Raw genomic sequence first — 20,008 nt, forward strand, 5'->3', positions numbered from 1 at the left:
GGGAGACGCCCCTGGGAAGAAGGGGGCAGAGCGGAAGTGAAGTGGTCGGAAGCGAGGACCGGTGAGAAGGGATGGCCGCCTTGTGCAGGAGCGTCCCGCGGCTGCTGGCGGGGCGGCTGTTGCGATCTCCATATTGCTGGGCATGCAGTTGTTCCCCTGCCCGCTGCTTGGCCACAGAGCCGCTGGGCAAAAAGCCTCATCACGGCTCCAGAAAACTTGGGGTGAGCAAGTTCTGGGCGGCGCTTCGGCAGTGTGGTCCCTTTCGCAGGCAGAAGAGGTCGTTTATTTGGACTTGGGCTGGAAAAGCGATACCTGCGCGCAATCAGCGCCATTGAAACCGGCTTTGTGATAATCTGTATCTCGATACAAGCAGTGTCGGATAACGGATTCTGGACTCATTCAGCACACCTTGGATCATACACTTTCAATGTGTTTTTGAAATGTGCAAAACAGAAAATCTACTTTGAAAGTGCATTGAAAAGTTATTATCCAGCATGTGCAGAATTAGTACCAATGAACTGCTGTGCTCTTAATCCGATCTTATCTTTAGCAAGTAGTTTGCTAAGCCAAACTACTAGCACACTACTTGTCCCCGGAACACTTAGCCACAGTGATCCACGTTACGGTCACCTCTAGACTGGACTGCAACTTGCTCTATGCTGGCCTGCCCTTATCCTTGATCCAGAAACTACAGTTGGTCCCGAAAGCAGCTGCCAGGGTCCTCACAACAAAACATCGGAGTTCCCACATCCAGCCCATCCTCCAACAACTGCGTTGACTTCCGGTTGAATTCTGGATCAGGCTTAAGGTTTTGGTTATCACCTTTAAGGCCATACATGGTCTGGACCCAGTATATCTAAGGGATCACCTTTCTGCCCACACCCCTCAAAGAGCTTTGCACTCTACTGCTTCCACCCTCCTGGTTCTCCCTGGCTCCAAGGAAGCCCGCTTGACCCCAACCAGGGCCATAGCTTTCTCTATCCTGGCCCCCACCTGGTGGAATGAGCTCCCAGAGGAGATCAGGACCCTGACTGAAAGTGAACAGTTCCGCAGAGCCTGCAAAAGGGAGCTTCTCCACCAGGCATTTGGTTGAGGTTAATCTGAACCACTGCTTCCCACTGACCCTTAAGCCTCCTTCCGACAGTCATTACAGATCCACCAAAAACACTGGTCCTCAGTGCGAGTTAATAATTGTTTCTAGTGTTCTACCATTCTACAATGTTTTATTACTATCACTATCTTGTTGTCATTGTTATTGTTACCACATCACTATAAACTGAGTTAATTGTACTGTTCCTGTTTTATGTAAACTATCCTGAGCCTTCAGGGAAGGGGGGTATATAAATGAAATAAAATAGTAAGGTTGAAGTTGAAAGGTCTCAGAGCTCACTCCACATACATTTGATAATGAACTTTTGATGTGCTTTCAAAGCTGGAGTTTCCTGAGGTAAACAGGAAATTCTACTTCTAAAGTGCACTGAAACTGTGTTATTCAATGTGTGTCGAACGAGCCCTTGTTTGAATAGCCTTATAGTGATAGGGCTGATCAGTTGTGTCCATGGACCCTGTAGAAATGTTGTTGTAACTTATCAACTTTTCCCAAGCCAGGAAGCATATCACATCCTGAGCCCTAGTAAATGTAATAAATACTGTTTTCATTCTGAAATGACTTTCACAGTGTGGTGACAGCAGTCCAGACAGAGGCCTGTTGGACTCTGTTAAAGTGTACCTGTGTACTTATCTCACTGTTTATTTAATTAAAAATATTGGTTTGCTCCCTTTTTTTTCTTACAGAACTGGTGACTTGCAGCATAACTAAAACACATTTAAACCACTTCAAAATTTAAGATTTCAATTCAGGACTGCTAGTTAGTAAACTTAACTTATGTAGTCATAAATAAAACCACCGTTAGTTGCCTCCAAAAGTTTGAAAGTGAGGGGAGCAGGTTTGAGGAGTTTGTTCCATAATTGAGTTGCTCACTGATGTGGTATTTGGACCCCAAAGGTGAGAATGGGGGGAATAAAAGACAGAGGAGAACTTAAAGGAGTACTGGGCATTTGCATTGGGCTGGAAAAGATGTTAGATCATTAGTGAGTCTGTGAAAGCGTTTATTTGGACAATAGTTTTGTGAATAAACAGTAGCCGAGAAAAATGTGTATTTACAAAGGTACTTCCTGTTTCTTTTTCCCAGTAGCCTGTGACTTGGAAATCTCTGGCGATTACTTGTGCTTTTGGTGGGGGACTGCTTGCAGTAATGAAATATCTCAAGAAACAAAAAGAAGACAGTATGTATACCACTGGGTTGGGTTTTTTTTAATCTAGTCTGTTTGCTGTATTGGGGTGGGCATGTTGTTTTCCTTCTTAAACATGGGATAATTTGCACAAAGGGTTGTCACTAGTACAGTTCTCTAGATGTTAATCCTAAGAATTTGTTAACCCAATGTAGTGCAATCTCTCACTTTTCTTAGATTTTAAGATCATAAGCTATTTAATTAAAAAAGATGATAAGCTATTTAATTTAATGACATATTAATATGTATATTATTTCTTTATTATATCTTTACAAGATTAGCCTGTTACATTCTCATCCAAACAATTTTCTGAATGAGTTTAATCTGTATATTTAGATGTTCTAATTTGAAATAATGAATCTGCTTGCAGTTTTGGAATTTGCAGTCTATCTTAGAAAGTGCATTTCAGTATTTGATAGAACAAAGTTTGTCCAGTGGCACCTTTAAGACCAACGTAGTTTTATTCAAGTTATAAGCATTTAAGTACATGTACACTTTTCAGATACAATGAAATGAAAATTACGTCCATTCATAGAAGTACAGGTAAACAGCAAAGTAGCAGTGGCGACAGGGCTCTGTGGCCCGCAGGGATGCTGCAAATTCCACCCCCCGGCACCCTCCCAGCGGGAGCGTATTTGGAGGCCGCAAAACCCTGTCACTGCCTCTCTCTTCGTGGGTGTCAATGGAGGCCGCATCCATAAGGCTTCTAGCAGGCAAAGAGAGAGGGTGGCAGCTGGAGGAGGAGGGCCAATCAGGGAGGACCTGGACGGACAGGCCCCCGTACAGTCTCCTCCCAGGAGGCTGTTTCCCAAATATATAAGGGAGCGAAATAGTGTTAAGGATTACAATCTATAATTCTAATCTATTATTTTAAATATGAAATCATTTGTTTCGATATCTTAACATTTTAAATGCCAGCTGAACTTGTAAGGCTTCTTTTCTTCATTATTGCCAGTACTTTGTTTTTGATGTTGTAACAGACAGTCAATAGCTAATGCTTTAACCCTGTCTGAGAATCCTGAGTGATAGGGTATTCAAATGGAATTCAACAGTGGAGAACGTCAGTTTAAGAATTGCCATTGGGAGCGGGAGTTTGGACAGTGAAGTTCAGTTAAGCAAAGTGAAAGGATCAAGGAGGATCCCGAATTAGCGAAATGATACCAGTTACTCCTTCCCAGAGGGAAATAGCTCCTAGTAAAAATGAGCATGGTATAGTAGTTAAGAACAGTGACCACTAATATGAAGGTTTTGATTCTCCACTCCTCCGCATGCAGCCAACTGGGTGACTTTGGACCTAAGTTTCCTTAGAGCTGTTCTCACAGAACAGATCTCTTAGAGCTCTCTCAGCCCAGTCTAGCTTACAAGGTGTCTGTTGTGTAGAGAGAGGAAGGCAAAGGTATTTGTAAGCCACTTTGGTTCTCATTTGGGTAGTAAAAAGTGTTTTTTTTAAGATGTAAAAGAAGGAAGTGTTTAAGAAGGCAAATTGGAACTTGTGTATATGTTCCCACTTTCTCAAGAACCATTAATTATTTTTAATATATAATTTGATTTGTAGGACTGTCCCTCTTGACCCAGCCGTCTTGGGGTGGTATACATCATATTAAAACAGTTAAAAACTAACTTCATCTGCATCCTTGCTACTAGTCTTCCCCACAATTACTTTCCTATATTTGGTTGCCAGAGTAGGGGGTGGGGGAGGTGTTCTTAAATGTTACTGGCAGTCTGGCCTCAACCAAAGGCCTGGTGGAAAAGCACCATCTTGCAGGCCCTGAGGAATTGAGTAAGTTTTGAAACAAAGAGGCTTGTGCTTATTTAAGTAGTGATTGCTAAGAGATTTCCCTCCATAGTTTTACATATATGCCTTAGCAACTAAACAGATACTTTAACCTGATAAACGCATTGATTATATACCTTATGCCTATGCCTGTTCACCTGCCAAATTTAAACCTGACACCTGCATGAGCATCCCCCCTGAAATGAAACAAAGCACTTTGTTTTGAATTATTATCAGCCTCTCTTGTGCCATAATCCAATATAGTCAAATGAAGGATTTTTGTCTGTTCTCAGTTCATTAGACCAGATCAGCATGCATGCATACATACATACATACATTTGAAGAAAAAGGAGGGGCAGACAGCAAAACAATGAGAAAGGAGTTGGCCTGCTGAGCCAAGAAAAAAGGAAAGTGGGGAATTGTTATAAATATTCTGAGAGTTGGTTGCCTTTGCCAATTTGTACATGGTAATGTATAACACTCCTCAAAATTTACAATTAAAAACTTTATATAGAAAACTAGTATCAAAGCCCATTTTAAAATCTTTATATTGAAAACTAGTATCAAATCCATTTTGAAAAGGGTGGCAGGCAGGAGGGTGTGATAGGGTGGCTGCAGCTTCCTTTGGCCCGCAAAGTGGGCTACAGTGAGTGGAAAGCCCCCCCCCCCCACTGCCAGCGGCAGCAGGGCTTTGTGGCCCACAGGGAGGCTGCAAACCCTGCTACCGCTCCTAGCAGGAACGTACCTGCGGGCCTCTCTCCTCGTGGGCGCCAATGGAGGCTGCAGCCACAAGGCTTCTAGCAGGCAAGGAGGGAGGGTGGGAGCTGGAGGGGAAGGGTCAATCAGGGTGGACCTGGACGGACAGGGCCCCGAACAGTTTCTTCCCAGGAGGCTGTTTCCCAAATATATAAGGGAGCGAAATAGTGTTAAGGATATATACGATATCAGTTTATTTTGAAATGTTCTTTAGTGACACTGCAAGCATATAACCATCCATTCTGTTTTCAGCGCTGGAGAAAAAGCGGACACGAGCCATAGGAAAGCCATTGTTAGGTGGCCCTTTCTCACTTGTTGATCACGAAGGACAACCCAAGACTGATCGTGACTATCTGGGTCAATGGGTGTTAATATACTTTGGTTTTACACACTGCCCTGATATCTGCCCAGAAGAGCTAGAAAAAATGATTCTGGCAGTGAATGAAATCAGTAAGTAAACTGAACTGAAACCACAGTTCTCCCTGTAATAGGTTCATGCAGTAGAATCTTATTTGATTTGCACAAGAACATTTTTTTGTAAGTTCTGTTATTACTACATATTCTTCTCTCTCATATGTCAATTTCCTCGCAAAGAATGCAGTAAGATATCTGCAGTGGAAAATGAGCAAATGTTGTATATAAACCGCCCTGTGCCTCAGGGGAGGGTGGTATAGAAATATAAGTAATAAATAAATGGTTAGATTATTTTTATATATATACTAGGCATAGGTTCTTATATGAAGTACCATATGTGATTTTAAATGACATTCTAATACTCTCAAATGTATGATTTATTATATTCTTTACCTTAGACTGCATGTTCTATTGATACTGTTAGTCATAGATTTCAAGATCTCAAAATGTTTTCAGAAATAATGTTTCTGTTGCCAGTAGATTATAAAAGTTTCAGAAATAATGTTTCTGTTGCCAGTAGATTATAAATGGGACTACTATTAGTGACAAGAACAGTTGTCTGTAAATTATATTTGAACAATCATCCTGTAAGGTTCTGTTTGGCCTCCCACTGATCATGCTGCTGGAGTAGTGCTAGCTGTCTGCTATGTTACCCAATGTTTATAACTCTTCAGAATAATTAAATTTATATGGATCTGAAGCATCAGGGTCTAGAAACAATATATTTATTACTAAATGCAATCAATCATCAGTTTGTCATTGCTTAGGAAGGGAGACCTCAAAATTAGAACGTTATATACTGAACTATCCCACCTCCCCCCCCCCCCGGTTACTACTTGTCCCACAGAAGACTCTCCAAATTAGCCTTGCAACTAACAGACCTGACTCTTTCTATGAAGAAAGTGGAGAACAAAATAAGGCATGATGGGGAGATGTGAAACCAGGTTAAAATATAGTGTGAAATAGCTGACTGAATGCCATGCTAAAAAAGAAGCTCACAAGAGAGCCAGTTTGGTGTAGTGAGTAAAAGCTGCATCCTCTACTCTTGGACCCATTATGCACGGCCGCAGCCACACCAGGCATTGTGCCAGGGCAGGATGCCCCGGCGTTTCCCGTGTACTCACGGGGGAGGAATCCCCCAGAGTATGCGGGCTGCCCTAGCGTAGCGGGGTGCACACACACATGCACAACTCCGGGGCTGGAAAGCCCGACTCTGCCTGGAGGCAGCAGCAGCAAGGAGGTGAGTGGGGGGAATGGGGCCCCCATCGCACAATGGCGGGGAGCAGCATGCCGCTCTCCGACCAAGATGGGGGCGAGGGGATTCCCCGGTCGGCTCCACGGAGCCGACAGAGGCTTGCCGTGTCCCTCCAGGGACATCGTAGATTGAGGGAAAGGCCAGGCCAAAAAGCCCGGCTCTTCCACTTATGCACGGGGCTGGCCCGACCCAGCACCCGCAGCATCCCAGGGAACGTGGAAGATTCCGCATTCCCTTGTTGTGGGTCTTCCGGGGCGCTGGACCAGGCCAGGGCTGGGATGGCAGCAGCAGGGTGCATAATTGGGACTGCCCTACTGCTGCCATTATCAGCCTTGTGCATAATCGGTGATCAGCCTCATGCATAATCGGTCTAGAGAATCAGGCTTGATTCCCCACTCCTCTTCATGCATCTGGTTGTGTGACTTTGGGCCATTCACAATTCTTTCAGCCTCATCTGAAAAGGCTGATAAAACTGTTCTGACCGAGCAGTGATATCAGGGCTCTCTCAGCCTCACCCACCTCACAGGGTGTCTGTTGTGGGGAGAGGAAAGAGGAGGTGACTGTAAGCCGCTTTGAGCCTCCTTCGGATAGAGAAAAGTGGCATATAAGAACCAACTCTTCTTCTTTTCCTGGGGGCAGCTTCTTGGGGAGTGTCATAGCTCAGATCCCATAAATCCAATCCTCACCAAACTTGGAGAGCAAGTGGAGGTGAGTCAGCCTCTTTAAGTTGGGGCTCTTTAGAGTACCAGGGGACCATTCCACCCCATCACAAACTGGACTGTTTTGTTTGCGACAGTTCGTGGTTCACAGGCCAGGCACACCATGAACCCAACTGTATTTTCCCTGTTCATGCCCATTTCTATTCATATCTTTCCTCTCCTGCACAAAGAACTGCCTGGTATTCCAGTTTGTGTTGCAATGAGGGCAGCTCCAGGCTGTTCCTGTTCATATATCATATTAAACTAACTAATTGATAAGCCAACTGCAAATTTTAGATTCCAGTCCCAGTCTGATGTATTTAGAATCATAGAATCATAGAGTTGGAAGGGGCCATACAGGCCATCTAGTCCAACCCCCTGCTCAACGCAGGCTCAGCCCAAAGCATCCTAAAGCAAAGCATTCTAAATTTCCTAGCTATTATTGAAGCATCCCTTCTATTTTGGTATTTACTCCATTTATAGTCCATCTGTTTCCTTGAGATTCATGACTAGATCGTCACACTAACCGTGGTTAATTGTAATTAAACCATTGCTTTGCAAAGCTTCTAAGCTGAGATTTACAGTTTGTACTTTCCCTCTCAACAAGATGTGGAAGTCCACTTCAAATCCGGGCTTTTAGTAGTTCTTTGTAAGAGAGAACTAACCAATGTCTATTAATTCAAGTATCATTAGGGTTTGAGCTAAAAAAGAAAAATTTAAAAAATCCAAAAGAGCTTGTATAAAACCCCGAAAAGAAAGATTTGTAAGGTGAGGAAGGAGCACATCAACTCATGGCCAGCTCGACTCTTCAAAATGGGGTCTGAAGGATTGCCACAACTCAAGATGGTTAGAAAATGCCGTGTATTTTGTCACACACACACACACCATGGTATTCCACAAGGCTTTGATCAAATGAGTTCCCACCAGCATATCTTTCATCAGAGCTGAGGTGGTGGGACTGATCAGTAGAGATATTAATTATTATATTTTTGGTTGATAGATAGAATCCCGTCTTTGCCAAACGTCACCCCTCTCTTTATCAGCATTGATCCAGAAAGAGACACTAAAGAAGCCATTGCCAGATATGTTAAAGGTACTGTTAGTCTCTTTATCGGGTTTGGTACATCTTAATTCTGTCACTTTGCGACTATATGTCCAGACTAAATTTTGCAGCAATGGGAGGGCATCATTTGATTCCTCTAATGCAAGCTCCATTTTCCCTCCCTTATTCAAGAGTTTTCACCCAAGCTGGTTGGACTGACAGGGACCAAGGAACAGATTGATCAGGTATCCCGAGTATACCGTGTCTATTACAGCCCTGGGCCAAAAGATGAAGATAATGACTATATTGTAAGTGCATATAATTTTCACAGCTATATCACAGGTAAAGGAGCTTTGATAGGCCTACGCAAGGGATTGAGGAGTGTGGGCTAAGATGAAGGGCAGCAAAGCTAATAGGCAGTTGGGAAGGAATGGAAGATTGTTTGCTTGTCGTTTCCAGAGATTCTGCTCAAGGTGGATTACAAGAAGTGAGCCTTTACCCATTTTGCACTGGGAACTTTGTTGCCCCAGCTCCCATGCAGGAGCACAAATCTTGGACAAATGAGGTACTCTGGGCCAAATGCTCTCCTGTGCAGGAGTAGGAAGAGGCAGGGCAACCTGCCCCAACTCAGACTCCAGCCTGCAGCCCAGCATGAAGCTTCCAGTGCAGAAATGGTCCAGCTTCTGCATGACCAGAACACTTTCAATGCAGGACTATAGATTTTCAGATGCTGTTGGTGTACTAAAGTTCAAAGGACTCCCGTGATAATTTTGCAGTCCATTCCTATTGCATTGCTTGTGTCTGTTGATTTTCATTGTGTAATCCTCTTTGAGTCTCATCTAGAAAGGTAAACTATAGCGGAAATAAATAAAATAAACTGCGTAAGTTGGCCCAGGTGCCATTGAGATAGGTGTTGCTGCTCAGGGTAAAAAGTAGAAGTGTTGCTTTGCATATTTATGTAGCTTGAAAGGGCCATAGTATTGTATGACAAGCCCAGGTAGAAAAGCTCTTTATCCCCAGCAGCCTTTCCTTGCCAAAGGGTTCACTATGAGCTGTTCGTGGTGTGTTCTTCATACTGATATTAGCAATTATTAGCACTTTAGCCAGGAGGGGGAGCCACCTAACAAATCATTTTCTGGTGATTAGATGTTTCCTGTTTTAAAATGAAGTTATCCAAAAGTTCAAGCTTCGTACTCCTTGCATATCAAACATGTTGTCAGTTCACCTGTTGACACCACAGTAATGAAAAATAAACATTCATGTAATGCTGATTAAACAAGAACTAAAAAGGTAGCTTTCTCCCCCCCCCCCACCTCAATTATACAGTGGTGATCTTGTTGCTCTTAGAAAAGCCTTTCTCAGCTTTGTAACCATTGAGAAACCCCTGAAACATTATTCAGGCTTTGAGACATCCCAGGAATGGCACGATCATGCAGAATATGGTTGGGAAGCATAGCTGGGTACATGCTTACCTGGGACCTCACCCCCTTCAGGCCCATCATTGGCCATTTTGGGAGGGGTGGGTGGGTCGACATGACCATATATGGTCATGTTGTTGTTGTTGTTATGTGCGAAGTCGTGTCCGACCCATCGCGACCCCATGGACAATGATCCTCCAGGCCTTCCTGTCCTCTACCATTCCCTGGAGTCCTTTTAAGTTTGCAATATATGGTCATATCGCATGATAAATGTTTAACAATTTAAAAAAAATATATTGAAAAATTAATTAACTTCCTTCCATTTGGGAAACACTTCCAGGGCTGTAAAAAAAACAAACAAACAGGGAAAGCCTGTCTTAGAGCAATGCTAGCAGGGCCCTCTATATGCTACCTTATTTAATTTCCGCTAAATTATGAGCAAAGGTTTGCTCTGCTGTTGAGGGTAGCAATAAGAGGACTTGCATATTCCTGGTTCCAGAAGGGAGATCTCTAGGAACAGCCAGTAGGCTAAAGTGGAAGAGAGAGCATTCCCTCAAGGGTTTTCCTTGTATAATTAGACAAGGAATAGACTTGCTAAGCCAGACTTCTGTTTGATAGTTAGGAATAATGCTCAGAAATTAGTATCAGAAGACCACTTTTGTGTTTTGTGTATGTATTGTGGTTCAGAATGGACCTTGGTGCACATCTGGGGATATCTAGTTGGCCTTCTCAAGTCGGATGTCTTGCTGCTGAGTATCTTCTCAATTTGTCTTGCGTGTTCTTTTGCAGGTGGATCACACCATCATCATGTATCTTATTGGGCCAGATGGGGGCTTTGTTGATTACTATGGCCAAAACAAAAATAATTCAGAGATTGCAGCTTCAATCGCTGCGCACATGAGACAATATAAACCGAGCTAAGGGACAACAAGTTTTGAACTATGAGGCAAGCAAGCGGAAGCAGAGTCGTGGAAGCAGTTTGTCTTTTCACTTAGCATATGGCCTTGAATTGCAACAAAAGTTATGCCACAGGCTTTAACCTGGACTAAATAAGAATACATGGAAATAAACCTATGTGGTAGAATGCTTTTCTTTGAATTTGCCTTAAATTTGCATTTGTTAAACGTGAAGAGGGACCATCAATGAAGCATTTCCTCTTAAAAGATGAATGCTTCTAAATGTGGGGCATGGAAGCCTTGGAATCTTTTCCCACTTGAATAGACACCTGTGGAGTAAGAGGCAAATCCCAATGGGACTGAAGGTACTTCTCACAGGACCAGCCTTTCTGGCAACTGAGCATCATCAGAGAGTAGGACTACAGCTTCAGCATAACTTCCAAAGAAGCACTCCTTCACAGCTGTAGAAACTATTGTTGGTTTTTTGAAACTGCGACATATGGCAATAGAGGGCTAAGTAACATGATAAAGGGTAATTGAATGTAAACTACATTGATCATGTATATAGTGTATTACAAATCACATTGACTGTGCAGATGATGAAATAAAGAGAGTAACATAGAACTTGTGCTATCTTAACATTTCACATTTGGTAAAGTGAATCTAGATTTTTAAAGCATGACTCATTTGTCTCCAGTGCTTTCTGAGTTGGCTGATATTCCACTGACTGAGGCAAAATCAGCAGAGTCTGGATGAATGTCCTAAATATACCTGACAAGCTTAATCTTCTGATGATAGAGGATTGCACAGTACCCAACTGCACTCAGTTTGCCACAAATACCCATGGCTCTGAAGAGGAGGAAAGGCTTGTTGGCCTGCTCCTTAGCTTATAGGATGCAGAATGTACACTATCATGTTCATCATGAACAAATGGTCATGTTGACAAAAATCTTTCACAGCATTTGAGTAACTGGAGGAACTTCTCTGGGGAAGGCTGCTGTGGCAGGCTGCTGTGCATCTGCTTCATTTGGCCCTCCTCTCTGAGTCCTTGGCCTGCATGTATGTCTTTGTTTTGAACAGCGTGTGTCTGAAAAGGGGCCATTCCTTTGGAATGTAGCAGGGTTTCATCAGCAAGAGACATCGTAATATAAGAAGATTCCCATGGACCTGAAATATCTTCTCTGCTTCTGACATGCCTGATAGATTAAAGGAGACTGCCTTCTTTTTTTACCAAGTGTCCACTAAGAATTTCCTTGGGTCAATTTGCAGCAAGTGCTTTTGCGACTTTTGCAGAATTTAACCTTCATTCTCAGCTGTTAAGGATTCTATGCAGTGGCAGCTCTTTCCCCTTTACATTGCCTGTATATGTCAGAGAGAGAAGACCATTTGATACCTCGGAAGGATTCAAGCTACTAAAGTAGATGAACTGGAGTTTAACTCTTGTGGTTTATCTCTTTTTCTAGGCATGTGTGAGCAGGGTTGTTATCCCTAACAGACACAGAGAAGTGAACCAAAGATACGTATTTGAACTTTATATATAGTATTTAAAATTCTTTAACCAAAAATATGCAGTTTACTTGAGTATCTGAATTTACCATGGCTCTACATTCCTGTTCCTAACTGTTTGGATGTCTGAGTTCAGTCCCACTGGAAATGGAAACTACCTAACTTCTAGACAGTCCAAGAACGGCTCTTGAAAATGCCATACAAATTCTGATAACACCACAAAAAGGATTTTCCAGGGTTGGTTATTGGAGTCCCATTGCAGCCTCGCAACCCAGTCACAATGCAGAGACTGCGGTAGAAGAGGCCTTGTTTTCAGTTGCGGGATCCTAGGCAGACTTTATTGAATTTCAGATTCAAAGTACCCTTAATGGCGTCATAAAAACAATTTAAAGGAAGTAATTCCCAACAATGCAAATATAATTATATATATTTTAAGAGTAAAAACCTTTACATATAGCAGCTGCAGGTGCTGACAAACTTTTATCAAAAAGAGTGGATTTTAAATATCTCATAAAAACAAACTTCCCTGGTTTTCATACAAGCTTTAGGTTTGCAGCTCTTGTAAGCTGAACCATTCCAAGCAAATATAGGAATTTGTTTATGAACTGACAGTGTAGTGTGCAGGACAATTCATCCCCGTTTAATCGCTACATCTTCCCCCTCAGGAAGGCTAGGCAGAGGGCTAGTGTCTGCCCCTATGCTTTTTCCACATTCCCTTTTTCATCATGAGCGCCCAGGGCAGGTCCGTGTGGAAGGAGAAGATTCAGGCCATCCTCTTTTTGATCCATATGTCTCTATAGGACCAGAAGAATTCTTTAAGAGCATTCAGATCTTCCTCTTCTACTGCATCCTGCAAGGGACAAAAATTGCCTCAGTCAGCTTGACAGTGCAGAGTTGACTGGGACATTTCTCTTATTTTCATGAAGGTGGGATTGTGCAGTAATGCAATCCCACCTTCGTGAAAATAACCCCTGCTGCTGCAAAGCACAGCAGAACGTCTCCATCCCAGCTGAGTTGTGGAGGCAGTAATCCGGGGCAGGCCAGATTGGGTGGGGAAAATCTTCCCCCGTAGGAACCTGGGAAGCGGCATAGCTAATTGCCCCGTCACAAGGAATTGGCAGCGGAGTAGCCATTGCCATGCAGAAAAGGTCAGACTGTTTCCACACCAGGGATATCGTTTGGATTTGCATTTTTAAAGAATTGTTTTCCCCCCCCATTTCTGCACTGAAATTCGCCTCTTCAGGCGCAGACCTGAATTGCCCCCTCACTTGCCCCACAGCAAAGGAATCCCCAGAAAACCAGTTTTCATTTTTTAAAGCAGGGATTGTTGTTGTTGTTATGTGCGAAGTCGTGTCCGACCCATCGCGACCCCATGGACAATGATCCTCCAGGCCTTCCTGTCCTCTACCATTCCCCGGAGTCCATTTAAGTTTGCACCTACTGCTTCAGTGACTCCATCCATCCACCTCATTCTCTGTCGTCCCCTTCTTCTTTTGCCCTCGATCTCTCCCAGCATTAGGCTCTTCTCCAGGGAGTCCTTCCTTCTCATGAGGTGGCCAAAATATTTGAGTTTCATCTTCAGGATCTGGCCTTCTAAAGAGCAGTCAGGGCTGATCTCCTCTAGGACTGACTGGTTTGTTCGCCTTGCAGTCCAAGGGACTCGCAAGAGTCTTCTCCAGCACCAGAGTTCAAAAGCCTCAATTCTTTGACGCTCGGCCTTCCTTATGGTCCAACTTTCGCAGCCATACATTGCAACTGGGAAGACCATAGCCTTGACTAAACGCACTTTTGTTGGCAGGGTGATGTCTCTGCTTTTTAGGATGCTGTCTAGATTTGCCATAGCTTTCCTCCCCAGGAGCAAGCGTCTTTTAATTTCTTTGCTGCAGTCCCCATCTGCAGTGATCTTGGAGCCCAGGAAAATAAAATCTGTCACTATCTCCATTTCTTCCCCTTCTATTTGCCAGGAATTGAGAGGGCCGGATGCCATGATCTTTGTTTTCTTGATGTTGAGTTTCAAGCCAACTTTGGCACTCTCCTCCTTCACCCGCATCAACAGGCTCTTTAGTTCCTCTTCACTTTCTGCCATTAGAGTGGTATCATCTGCATATCTGAGGTTGTTGATATTTCTCCCTGCAATCTTGATCCCAATTTGTGACTCCTCTAATCCCGCATTTCTCATGATGTGCTCTGCATACAAGTTAAATAGGCAAGGCGACAGTATACAGCCTTGCCGAACTCCTTTCTCAATTTTGAACCAGTCAGTGATTCCATGTTCAGTTCTCACTGTTGCTTCTTGACCTGCATATAAATTTCTCATCTGCATATCTGAGGTTGTTGATATTTCTCCCTGCAATCTTGATCCCAATTTGTGACTCCTCTAATCCCGCATTTCTCATGATGTGCTCTGCATACAAGTTAAATAGGCAAGGCGACAGTATACAGCCTTGCCGAACTCCTTTCTCAATTTTGAACCAGTCAGTGATTCCATGTTCAGTTCTCACTGTTGCTTCTTGACCTGCATATAAATTTCTCAAGAGACAAATAAGATGCTCTGGTATTCCCATCTCTTTAAGAACTTGCCACAGTTTGTTGTGCTCCACACAATCAAAGGCTTTAGCATAGTCAATGAAGCAGAAGTAGACGTTCTTCTGGTACTCCCTAGCTTTCTCCATGATCCAGCGTATGTTGGCAATTTGATCTCTAGTTCCTCTGCCTCTTCGAAATCCTGCCTGTACTTCTGGAAGTTCTCGGTCCACATATTGCTGGATCCTAGCTTGTAGGATTTTGAGCATAACTTTGCTAGCATGAGAAATTAGTGCGATGGTGCGGTAGTTTGAACATTCTTTGGCATTGCCCTTCTTTGGGATTGGAATGTAAACTGACCTTTTCCAATCCTGTGGCCATTGTTGAGTTTTCCAAATTTGCTGGCATATTGAGTGTAGCACTTTTACTGCATCGTCCTTTAAGATTTTGAATAGTTCAACTGGAATGCTGTCACTACCACTAGCTTTATTGTTGCTCAGACTTCCTAAGGCCCATTTGACTTCACATTCCAGGATGTCTGGCTCCAGGTCAGTAACTACCCCATTGTGGTCATCAGGGATGTTAAGCTCGCTCTTGTATAGTTCTTCTGTATAATTTTGCCACCTTTGTTTGATCTCTTCTGCTTCTGTGAGGTCCCTACCATTTTGGTCCCTTATCATACCCATCTTTGCATGAAACGTTCTCTTCATATCTCCAATTTTCTTGAAAAGATCTCTGGTCCTCCCCATTCTATTGTTTTCTTCTATTTGTTTGCACTGTTCATTTAAGAAGGCATTCTTATATCTTCTAGCTTTTCTCTGGAATTCTGCATTCAATTGGGTGTATCTTTCTCTTTCTCCCTTGCCTTTCACTTCCCTTCTCTCCTTAGCTATTTGTAAAGCTTCCTCAGACAGCCATTTTGATTTCTTGCATTTCTTTTTCTTTGGGATGGTTTTAGTTGCTACCTCTTGTACAATGTTGCGAACCTCCGTCCATAGTTCTTCAGGCACTCTGTCTATCAGATCTAATTCCTTAAATCTATTTGTCACCTCCACTGTGTATTCGTCAGGGATATGATTTAGTTCATACCTGAGTGGCCTAGTGCTTTTCCCTACTTTCTTCAATTTAAGCCTAAATTTTGCAACAAGAAGCTCATGATCTGAACCACAATCAGCTCCTGGTCTTGTTTTTATTGACTGGATAGAACTTTTCCATCTTTGGCTGCAGAGCACATAGTCAATCTGATTTCTGTGTTGACCGTCTGGTGATGTCCATGTGTAGAGTCGTCTCTTGGGTTGCTGGAAAAGAGTGTTTGCTATGACCATTGTATTCTCTTGACAAAATTCTACCAGCCTGTGCCCTGCTTCATTTTGTACTCCAAGGCCAAACTTGCCTGTTATCCCGGTTATCTTTTGGCTTCCTACTTTAGCATTCCAATCCCCCATGATGATAAGCACATCATTTTTGGGCGTTGCTTCTAGAAGGTGTTGTAGGGCTTCATAGAACTGATCAACTTCATCCTCTTCAGCAGCAGTGGTTGGGGCGTAGACCTGGATCACTGTGATGTTGAATGGTTTGCCTTGGATTCGAACTGAGATCATTCTGTCATTTTGGGGATTGTATCCCAAGACTGCTTTTCCTACTCTCTTATTGATTATGAATGCTACTCCATTTCTTCTGTGAGATTCTTGTCCACAGTAGTATACCTGATGGTCATCTGAATTAAATTCACCCATTCCTGTCCATTTTAGTTCACTGATTCCTAAAATGTCGATGTTCAGTCTTCTCATTTCTTGTTTAACCACGTCCAGCTTGCCTTGATTCATGGATCTGACGTTCCAGGTTCCTATGGAATAAAAATCTTTACAGCATCGGACTGTCTTTTCGCCACCAGTTACTTCCACAACTGAGCGTCCTTTCGGCTTTGGCCCAGCCGCTTCATTCATTCTGGCGCTACTCGTACTAGCCGTCTGCTCATCCCCAGTAGCATATTGGACACCTTCCGACCTGAGGGGCTCATCTTCCAGCGTCATATCGTTATGCCTATTGGAACTGTCCATAGAGTTTTCATGGCAAAGATACTGGAGTGGTTTGCCATTGCCTTCTCCAGTGGATCACCTTTTGTCAGAGCTCTCAGCTATGACCTGCCCGTCTTGGGTGGCCCTGCACGGCATAGCTCATAGCTTCACTGAACTACGCAAGCCCCCTTGCCACAACAAGGCAGCGATCCTTGAAGGGGGAAGCAGGGATTAATGAGGTCTAATTTGGAGCTGCCAAATGCAGAAATGCATGCAATTGGGTTTTTCCCCACACCCACTATTTTGAGTCATTTGGGAACACCCCCTTTGCTCATCGTTGTCCTCCCTCCCCACTCCATTCTCAACAAATTGCTTTTTTTCCAAAAAGCGGTGATCATGTTACAACGCTGTTTCTAAGTTTAAAATAAAAGCAGTTTTGCAGTCTTACACAGCAGTGTTATAACATTATGACTCCATTTTTTAAAATTACATTCAGGACACTTTGGGGGGAGGCGATCAACAGTGCAGAATGGTGGGATTAAGAGGCACAATGAAAACCAAGGTGCAAGCAGGCACCATTTTGCAAAACACATTTTTGGAAAAGGGGAAGGGAGCAAAGCATGATGGGAGGCTGTCCCCATTGGACTCAATGCGGAAAGCATGTCATGAATTTCCGCCTGGGAAATAAGGGGGTGGGTAACCCAAATGCGGAAACACTAGAGTCAGCTTGCAGCATCCAAAGGAAATCCAAAGTTAGGCTAAAACAAGGTATGTTGATGAGATCTAATTCCTGAGATAAATCAGAGCTTTGGTGCAGCTCCAAACAACTAATGGGACCAGGATACACCTTGACTCAAAGAGCTCATAGCTCCAGGCCCTACCGCCTGTTTTACACTGAATGCGAAACACCCCCCTCCTGTCAGCACTGAACACCTGATGAGGAGTGTTGGCCAGAGCACTAAAAGCCATTTATGAGTAAACAGTGGGCTCCTACAATCTCACAATTTACTGATGACCACTGAACTGAAATATTAGAAACAAAATGGTACATGAAACAGCCATTCTGCATAGCAGTTTACAGTTACATTAACTTTCAGAAAATAACTTCTAAAAAGGTTTGTCTTGCTGCTACTAGCAAATAAAGTGAGTGTCCAAGACCTTCCATGGATGACATGCCAGTGCCCTATGTTCTATAAATTTCACTCACAATGGGCAAAAATGTGTTTTGAAAAATTATTTCTATGGGAACTGGGACAGCAAAAGGTGCCACAGTGGCTCTGGTTAAGAGCATTCACAAATGGCATGAATTGAGACTAAATGTTAGTATTACAAGTTCAAATCAACCGTCCCAACTACATGGACTTGTGTAGCATGTAAGTTTATTAAATTTTGATGTGCCAGTGGGGCTACCTGATTTCTTATAATATGAGGCTTCAACACCAGGAAGCAAAAATGATCAGAACATGAGACATTAAAATTTTTTGTAGTGATCTTATAGAACAAATGTATGTACATAAATGGGTGGTATAGAAATCTAAATAAATAAATCTAAATAAAAATACATTTTCTAACAATACTCTTTTATCCAGAAAGGCCTGGCATTTTGAACCTTTTGGTAGAACAATAGGAAGATAAAAGGAAGGGAGGGGGTTGTGTGATATTTAGAGTAAGACTGCTACATATGTGAAAATAGTCTGAAAATGTTGAAAGAAGGCACAACCTCTTATTGGGAAGGCATTAAATACTGTCATGGCCTCTGGAGGAAAAAAAAAAACTCTTTCCATGAGGATGGCAGGTTTGTTTCCACAGGCTACATTCATTTGTGGAACAAATACTTCATTGTAGCAGGTTTTGTAGCATGTATCTATGATGGGGCTGTTCAAAGTGCTGTTCAAAAGCGATACACATTCAGATGCTCTTAAAGAATTCTTCTGGTCCTACAAAAGAGAGAGACATATGGATCAAAAAGCTAACCATAAGGGTTATCAAGCAATAACCATGTAAAATAGAGCTCTGTGTGACAGTTAAATGGAGGTCAGATAGCTTTAATTGCTGAACTTAATTCTGGAACAGGAGAGAAAGGCTGTACAAAGTGTAATCAGGAAGGCACATTGGCAGATGTGCTTAATATCTTTAAACATATCCTCTAAAAGGGTAGTTTGCCATGCTGCTCAAGATTAGGGGTCTCCAGCCATTTTGAGCCTGTTGGAACCTTTGGAATTCTGACAGAGTGATGGATGCAACTTCAAAATGCCTGTGATAGGAGGTGGAGCCAACTGCAAAATATTACACATAACTGAAAGAGTAACACTTCAATGTTGCATGCAGAGCATAGTTAACAGAATGCTTTAAAAAATAGATATTATTTTTAAACATCTTTATTACCTTTCTACCCCATCCTTCTCCAGAGGCTCTTGTATATGCCCCTCTTACCTTCAGTTTCCATGAAGATCATGGTGATGTGGTGGCAGCTGCTGTCAAAGCAACATTTTTAACAATCTGTACAGCCAATTAGAAGCCCTGCTGGGCAAAAGCCCAGCTGGCACCACCCACTTTCTAAAATCACTTGGCAGGGAACAGGAAAGCTTTTGGGCACCATGGCACCAATGGCCATGTTGGGGACGCATGCTCAAGAGAGTGATTCAAGGGAATAGATGCTCACGGTGACCATTTCAGCATGGTCAAATAATGGAGTATTGAAGTTGATGACTTGACAAGGAATCAGAGATTCGTGTTGTGCAAGATCAATGTACAGATCTTTGAAAGCCACCTTTTGTATTCTTTGGGTCAGCTGTAGCACTAGCATTCACGAAGAAATGTGAGAGTCACCCATTCTTTGGTTATCTACCCCTAAGTATGAGCTGCAAGCCCTGATGGATGAATCTAATCTTTCCAGAGCTCTTGCTAAGGAAGTTAGGTGCTCTTATGCTACTGATTGTAGTATGTGAAATCTTCCCTGTTCCAGACAACTAGAATTGTCTGATAAGGCAGGATGTTCCAGAAAACCCAGAAATGACATCACTGTCCTTGACATGAACATTGAAACAGAGTCCAGTTTTGGTCTCTCCTCTTAGCTATGACCAGGGAGACTGTTTTTAAAAAGATGTATGTTCATACCATTCTCATCTACACCATGGTAGGAGGGGAAGAATGCCTACCTCAATGCCAAGAAAGGCACTATCAACAATGTGACTGTCTTCACACAAACTCAATTCTTTATCGGGTGTGAGATGAAGGGGAGCCTATTCTTAAGCCAATCACCTCATTCCTGCTCTCTGCCCTTTAGAGTTTTACTTTTGTCAGCACTTTCTTGGCTTGGACCATTGGGTATCTTCTTACACTAAGGAACAACTGCTGCATTCCAAGGGGGGAAATGAATTCCTTCTGGCACGCCTTCTACTTTCCATAAAGTGCTA

The 20,008-nt window shown here is 42.9% G+C and overlaps 1 protein-coding gene and 1 long non-coding RNA gene across 3 annotated transcripts; one reads left to right on the forward strand and one right to left on the reverse strand.

Annotated features, from left to right (window-relative positions):
* The first annotated feature begins 6 nt into the window (after positions 1–6).
* On the forward strand, positions 7–11,169 carry SCO1 (synthesis of cytochrome C oxidase 1). The gene is made up of 6 exons (XM_077327598.1): positions 7–221; positions 2,196–2,286; positions 5,075–5,272; positions 8,190–8,282; positions 8,424–8,539; positions 10,439–11,169. Exons 1-6 carry the CDS (start codon positions 72–74, stop codon positions 10,568–10,570), a joined length of 780 nt encoding a protein of 259 aa, XP_077183713.1. The 5' UTR covers positions 7–71; the 3' UTR covers positions 10,571–11,169.
* A 1,227-nt stretch (positions 11,170–12,396) lies between these two features.
* On the reverse strand, positions 12,397–19,566 carry LOC143832747 (uncharacterized). Of its 2 annotated transcripts, none has more exons than XR_013229390.1 (3): positions 18,978–19,566; positions 18,313–18,529; positions 12,397–12,901 (listed from the first exon to the last, which is right to left on the reverse strand). It is a non-coding gene; the product is annotated as an uncharacterized LOC143832747 (long non-coding RNA). The 2 variants fall into 2 exon arrangements; XR_013229391.1 differs by having other exon boundaries at positions 19,026–19,066.
* Positions 19,567–20,008: the final 442 nt, after the last annotated feature.

The sequence above is a fragment of the Paroedura picta genome, chromosome 3, assembly GCF_049243985.1.
Source record: "Paroedura picta isolate Pp20150507F chromosome 3, Ppicta_v3.0, whole genome shotgun sequence".
Taxonomy (NCBI): Eukaryota; Metazoa; Chordata; class Lepidosauria; order Squamata; family Gekkonidae; genus Paroedura; species Paroedura picta.

Bases quoted from the DNA above. Each gene is read 5' to 3' on its own strand.
- SCO1 (XM_077327598.1), top strand. From the start codon at position 72: ATGGCCGCCTTGTGCAGGAGCGTCCCGCGGCTGCTGGCGGGGCGGCTG. The intron at 2,287-5,074 runs GTATGTATACCA...TTCTGTTTTCAG, and splicing joins CAAGAAACAAAAAGAAGACA to CGCTGGAGAAAAAGCGGACA. The intron at 8,283-8,423 runs GTACTGTTAGTC...CCCTTATTCAAG, and splicing joins CATTGCCAGATATGTTAAAG to AGTTTTCACCCAAGCTGGTT.